Source organism: Lotus japonicus, chromosome 4 (assembly GCF_012489685.1).
Source record: "Lotus japonicus ecotype B-129 chromosome 4, LjGifu_v1.2".
NCBI classification, from domain to species: domain Eukaryota; kingdom Viridiplantae; phylum Streptophyta; class Magnoliopsida; order Fabales; family Fabaceae; genus Lotus; species Lotus japonicus.
Window position 1 is genome coordinate 1363974 of NC_080044.1, and position 7490 is coordinate 1371463.

The 7490-nt window shown below is 35.4% G+C and overlaps 1 protein-coding gene across 1 annotated transcript; it reads left to right on the plus strand.

Annotated features, from left to right (window-relative positions):
• Positions 1-2749, plus strand: LOC130714375 (plant UBX domain-containing protein 4-like). Its single transcript, XM_057564277.1, has 4 exons — positions 1-235; positions 799-1084; positions 1459-1554; positions 2067-2749. The coding sequence occupies exons 1-4, from the start codon at positions 84-86 to the stop codon at positions 2451-2453; spliced, it is 921 nt and encodes a 306-aa protein (XP_057420260.1). The 5' UTR covers positions 1-83; the 3' UTR covers positions 2454-2749.
• The last annotated feature ends 4741 nt before the right edge of the window (positions 2750-7490 follow it).

Consider the following 7490-nt stretch of genomic DNA (forward strand, 5'->3'; position numbering starts at 1 on the left):
ACAAGGTAGTAGTACTAGTAGATAGATTCTACTCTCTCTCTTCTCTTCTCTCTTGTCTCTCTGTAACAACCAAATTCAATTCAATGGCGTCGAAGGAGAAGAAACCTGCGTCATCGAAACCCTCCACCAGTCGAGCTGACAGGATCCGCACTCTCTCCGATCTCAACCGCCCATCCGCTGACTCTGACACCGACTCCGATGACCCTCAGGAGTATTACACCGGCGGCGAAAAGAGGTTCTTATGTTACCCACCCTCTCCCCAAATAATAATCATAATTCAATCTAAAATCTTTCTCTCTTAGGGTTTAGGGGCATTTGTGTAACATGCACCAAACAATTCTGATCATAACGACTTATCTAGAGGTTTATGTTATCACTTCTAGCATTGTTTACTGGACTGGACTGTTTAGCTGCTTTATGTTTATAAGATTGGCACTATATATCTTACATATATTTATTTTCTATTAGGGTGTGTCTGTGAGTCGAGTTTTGAAGGGGATGGAAGGGAAGAGGGAGACTTATGAGAAGTCCTCCCTTTGTTCTAAGCACTTCTTAATGAACACTCACTATCTACTTCCTTGATTAGATATCTTTTGTATTTTGTGTGTCAAATCTTGTATCCAAAAGGTGTATAATTAAATTGGAGGATTTGTACATCTGTAGTCATGCTTGCTAAACTTTTAAATGTAATATATTAGGGTTCCAGACATTAGTAATATGCATCTTCTAGATATCTTCAATTGCTTTCATATTTGGGATTTTTCAATCAGATTTAACGAATGTACATTATATCTCCAGTGGAATGCTTGTCCAGGATCCTTCAAAAGGCACTGATGTCGATGCAATTTTCAATCAAGCAAGACAGCTGGGAGCTATAGAAAGGCCAATTGATCAACTTCAGGAGCCACCAAGGTCGACCAGTTTTACTGGAACTGGCAGGTTACTCTCGGGTGAAAGCATACAATCTGCCCCTCAGCAACCTGAGTCTGTTGTTCATAACATTGTTTTTTGGACTAATGGTTTCACTGTAAATGATGGACCTTTGAGGAGCTTGGATGATCCTGAAAATGCCTCATTTTTAGAGGTAATTGTAACCAAAGTTCTAACTCAGATATGGATGAAGTGGGAAGATATTTGAAGCAATGAGGTTAATATGGTCCAGAATGGGAAAAAAAAATCCCTCAGTGAAGATTGAAATTTTTCTGAGCATTTTTCATGGAATAATGATTTCCAAAGTTTTTGCTTTGAATACTACTTACAGCAACCTGTCATTAGAATTTTCTTTTCTCTGAAATCCTTCATATAATCTTGTTACTTATTCTTATATGTTTTTAATCTCATCCTTTGACTTTGTTCGAATGTCTCAGAAATCTGTTGGGCTAGTAATACTATTACTTTATTTTTTGTTACATCAATGATTTCATTGTGTTTATTGATATTTGTTATGTTTGAATGCAGAGCATAAAAAAATCCGAGTGTCCAAAAGAGCTTGAACCTGCAGATAGGAGGTCATCTGTTAATGTTAACCTCATAAGGAGGAATGAGAAGTATCATGTGAGTTTTCTGTTTGAGTTCTTGTTATGCGTCTGTCTTCCATCGGTATTAGTGTTTTTGAAGAATTTCATCTTGAAATGCATTCCACGTGATAGAAACCTGGCATCTTATTTGAAAGAAGTAGGTATAAATCCCAATTACTATCGTTAAACATTGAAAATTTTCGAGGGTCTACAAACCTCCCTGTCCAAAGATCCTAATTCTCAATCTAATGAATGGCTAGATACATCTCCCTCTCTACATCCTCTCTTATTTATAGGCTACGGGCCTTATTTGTTCAAACCTTCCCAGTACAACTACCTAACTAACCAGCTCTCTCATAATAGACACTTAACACTATCTGATATCTGATAGTTTCCTTTGCTTTTCCCGGTAGAAGTGTATTGAAGTTTCTTTTTGCCGGTAGAAGTGTATTTAAGTTTCTTATTTGAAATGCAATTTTTTATGCATGATAGTTATTTTTAATCGTGTCTCCAAGTAAAATTTAGAAGTACATTTTGTCACACTTGCAGGAACCCGAAAAGCCCCATGTTCCATTTCAGGGTGTGGGAAGAACTCTAGGAAGCAGCTCTGCTTCAGTGGCACCTCAGCCAACTGCCTCCTCAACCTCAACTTCTTTCAACACTTCTCCAACCCCTTCTGCTGGCCTGGTGGTAGACCAGTCATTGCCATCAACCCAAATACAGCTTAGGTTAGCTGATGGAACCCGCTTGATATCAAATTTTAATTATCACCATACAGTCAGCGACATTCGTGCCTTCATTGATGCTTCTAGACCTGAGGGTGCAAGGAATTATCAACTTCAGATAATGGGTTTTCCCCCAAAGCTTCTCTCAGATGAAACTCAGACCATCGAGCAGGCGGGGCTAGCAAATTCAGTTGTCATCCAGAAATTCTAAAAAGCTGCAGAAAGATTGCTGCTTTGGGTGTTTACTAGCTTAAATTAAACACTGTATTAAAGTGAATCAATTTTCCCTGCTTAAAACCTGGTGGGGTTTTCTATCATGACAGTTTTATTGAGTTGTTATTAGCAAAACAAAAAAGGAATTGGGGTGGGGGTTTATATTTTATTTTCTCTGAAGTTTTAATCAAAGGTTTAAATTGCTTTAGGTTCAGTTGTATCTTATATGGCTTAGTGTGACCGATTGAGTGCAAAATGAACAGACTTTCTCAATCCTAAAAAAAATTTTATTCAGTTTGAAGTGTGTGCTAACGTTCACTACTATCAACAAATATCAAAACATGGCATTAGCTTTGAGCCCAATTCTTGTGTTTAGAGCAGGGTATGACAGTTTGCTTTTCTTCCTACTTATTGTTTTGGACTGAAATTGAATGAAATTGGACACAGTTGAATTGTTGGATATTCCATTTCATTCAGTCTAAACATGCGTATCTTAATTCACGGTAATGTCAAAATCTATTCCATGTAGAGATTGTAGAGGTAAATTTGCTCATTGTGGAACAGATTTAACCAGTGTCATACTGTGGAAGAGCATCAAATTGCCACTGTCATATATTGTACCAACTGAAAGGATCTTTGGGGAAATATCTCAAAGGCATAACTAGTGACCTTCTGTTAAGGGAAAGCTAAATATGCTTATGAGAAAAAGTAAGATTTGCTTTATGTTGGAAACTTGTGAACCAAATACCAGTGAAGAGACATCAGTTATATCTTGCACCATCTTGTCAACAAGCAAGGTGCCATCTGACTTGGTGAGTGAAATTAAAATCAATGGTGGAGGAGGATACTAGCATTTGGGGGCTTATCCGTTTTCTTGTGTGTCACACAAATAATGTTCAGCTCCAAAGGGAAGTTTGGACCTACCACTACTTGTTGTTTTATTATTGCATCAAACAGGTCTTGTTATTAAGTCAAATATTAACAGGGATCGTTCTGGACTATTAACCCGACTGACCTAGAGGATCCAGGCCCAGCTGGCTAAGTACACGCTATGATGAATCAGCCACTTGTGGACAGGTTTCCTCAGTAGGAACTTCTTATTTCCCCTTTTCCCAATTAATATGATTAATAGGATTTTTAATCATGTGGTAAGAACTAGTGGACATAAGGATTAAGTGAGATGAAGGGTAAAGGGAAATGAGTTCGAATCATGAGGAGGAATTAATTTAAGGCCATGTCCATTTGAGTGTTCTTAAAGCAAAACAACATACTCATTTAATTCTTTTGTTTTTGAGGGGTTTCTCGACGAACAGTTACCATTAGAGGAGAATCTTGATCGAAAGAGATAATAAGTCTTGGTTTACTAGGGAAGAGTTTGTGAGAAGAGAAAATGGGATGATAAGTCTAAATGGTTGATACATTAATAGAAATCCTAAAATGAAATTTGCATAATTTAAGGCCATGTCCATTTGAGTGTTCTTAAAGCAAAACAACATACTCATTTAATTCTTTTGTTTTTGAGGGGTTTCTCGACGAACTGTTACCATTAGAGGAGAATCTTGGTCGAAAGAGATAATAAGTCTTGGTTTACTAGGGAAGAGTTTGTGAGAAAAGAAAATGGGATGATAAGTCTAAATGGTTGATACATGAATATAAATTCTAAAATGAAATTTGCATAATTTAAGGCCATGTCCATTTGAGTGTTCTTAAAGCAAAACAACATACTCATTTAATTCTTTTGTTTTTGAGGGGTTTCTCAACGAACAGTTACCATTAGAGGAGAATCTTGGTCGAAAGAGATAATAAGTCTTGGTTTACTAGGGAAGAGTTTGTGAGAAGAGAAAATGAGATGATAAGTCTAAATGGTTGATACATGAATAGAAATTCTAAAATGAAATTTGCATATGAAACCATCATACGAAAGTTAATAATGTTCAGAGTACTAGAGGCTAGGTGATATGGTGTATGGTAGCTTGACCTACTTGTAATTTAGCTTGGCTTTAAGAGTTATTAGGTTGGAATAAAAGTTAGTGAAATGTTGTAGATGATACGATAATATGAGAAACTATAAAAAATGATATAAAATAAATTGTATAAATTTTATGGGTATCACGGTTGGAGATGCTCTAAGTTACATTTGAGGCTTTGTTAACTCAATAATGCATTAAAAGAGAAGTTAAAATTTGTCACATTGAATTTTATGTTGGCCGAAAAAGCATAATTTTAACATGTTGACTTCAATGTGAATTCACATTCAGTTCAACAGAAATTTAAATGCACTATGTAATTCTCTAAAAAATACATGTAGCATGTATTTATTGAAGATATCAAGCTTTAACTATGCCATGAAACGCTAGAAAAGCTAAACATACCTTTGATTTGTTAGCTCCGCTAGCGGGCAAATATGTTGTATCTAATGTCGTTTCTTGTGTATTTTTTACCCTCATGTTCTATGTGGCCTTCAAATCCTTGAGGAAAACATTTCTGAAATATTTTTCAAAAAGTGCTATGGTTGATTCAACCAACCAGTTTTTACTAATTTAATTCAGTTAAAAAAAAACTAATTGCTTGCCTATCGATTTCGACCGATCGAGTTAGGCTGTGTTTGTATAACAGTTGGACTGAACGTGAAAGTACGTTCAGCCAACTTGACAAGTGAGTTTCGTTCAGCCAACTTGCTTTGAAAATCGAAAATCCTACGTGGAATCACGTTACAACTGAGCTGAACCAAAAAACAAACACACACTTAATCACAATACAATCCAAATTAACTCATGACCGGACTGACCATATAGCACCGGTTTCTAATAGAACCAGTCAGATCAACTGATCCAATCCAGTTTTAAAATAGTGCATCCAACCAGTGTTATAAAACTCGGCCGGACAGGCCGGTTCGACCGGTTGAACCGGACCCCTGACCGGTCCGAGCCATTAAATGGATCGGTCATACAATTCAACCGGTATGAACCGGTCGGTTCAAGGGATAAACCAGCGACTCGGCCGGTTTTTGTTTGGACCGGTGAGTTTTTTTTTTGTCAAAAATGTTTTTCCTTGTGATAAATATAATTTAACAAAAAGTATTCGAGATGGGATTTGAACTCAGTCCCATGAGAATGTAGGCAAGATACATAACCACTTGACCAAGTTGTTCTATGGTCAATCTTGTACACATTAAATTATTAATAATGTATAATTATAAATGGAAAACACACAAACTAGAAAAATTTATCATACCTAGGAGTTGAATACATGACCTCGAAGGAGGAAAGCTATCAAAATTTCCAGTAAGCCACTTTGCTTCTTATAAATCATATGATTTTTTAATATGAACCGAGTCAAACAATCGAACCAGTGATCCAATGGTTGAACCATTGACCCATTGACCCAGTGCCTCGACCGAGTCGATCACCGGTCCGAGTTTTATAACACTCATCCAACTACATATAGCTCCATCCCATCAGAACTATTGTTTTTTTCGGGTGATTTTAATCTAAACTAAACATGATCTTAACTGATGGATCTAGTTATTCTAAACCATCCTAGAGTGGGTTATAGGTTCATAGTTAGTCATAAAAGGTTTCTAAACGTGCAATAATTAAAATACTATTTTCCTAAACAGATGTACTTACTCAGGTATGGGGATTTAGATCATTTTATTAATATATGTAGAGGTAATGTTTTTTTGAAATCATTTAAGGAGTTAGACAGTATGTCATCATTATCATGCAACCCTAAACAGATGCTAGCTAGGGGAGACTAGAGAGAAAAGGAGAAAGAGAGTAATAAAGAGGGGAAGAGAGACATTCGGACTGTCCCACTAACTTTACCAGCTTTTATTAATTTAGATGCAGTACAGGGACTTTTTTCTACGGTGAATGAACAATATCTCAGATTAGATGCTACGACAGGGACTGAATAGGAGTAAGACAAATAGAACCATTATCTTCTTTACTTACACACACAAGAATAAGAGCTTCTCAATTACATATGGAAAATTTGCCTAACTAAAAAATTTATGGTAAAAATATTTTTGATGGATAAAAGAATTTGGATGATGTGATGATGATACCAACAATAATGATATATACACACTTTATTTTTTTAAACATTCTATTTTTATCTTTCATCTTATCATCTATCACATCTCATTTTTTTTTCTCTTATTTTTTTCTTATTCTTATCTCTCTCCTTGTTCCACCTCTCTCCACCAAAAAAAGATATGTGAGTGAAACATTATTCATCGACGGCTCTTGAGATGTGATGAGGTAGTGTGTGTTTGGTTTCAAATCTAAAGAGGCCAAACGTGAATCCAGAAATCCAAAAGCAACTATTTCTTACTTCTGCAAACGTAGATCGGGGCCAAACGTGGATCTGCAGAAGTTTTCCAAACACACACGTAGTTGAAAGTAGCCATCGTAAGGCCAAAAAAACCAAATGAATAGAAACTTGCGATTAGAAATAAAATCATACAGTAGTAAATTGGAATAAATAAATAAAGGCTGAAAAAGTAACGGATATGAAGGAAATAAATAGAGAAATTATGATATCACATCATATACATTTATCACTATTTTTTATATATTTATGTCTCACACTCTGGGTGTTTACGCCATTTGAGTGTCGATAAATATTTTCCAAATTTTATTAGTGATTATTAGTGATTGTTTCATGTTATCTCGTTTTTTTATTATGTTGACTTGTTTTTTGTTCGCTGAAGGGGCAATTCTGTTGCTGATTTCCTAGCTAGTAATGCTTTCAATTATTCTGACATGGTTTGGTTGGAAGAGGTTCCGGTTGAGGTTATTGATTTGGTTCATGCTGATATAATGGCTTCTATGCCTACTTTTACTTAATATAATTATAGTTTCCATTAAAAAAAAGATTTTCCAAATTTAATGATACACAAAAATGAATAGTATATTCAAGGTTTTTTTCATTTACACTTAATTTAATCATTCATCTTATATTCACTATTTTTTTCATATGTTTTTTTTTATTTTCCTATTATATCACATATCATATCAGTTAAATCTTT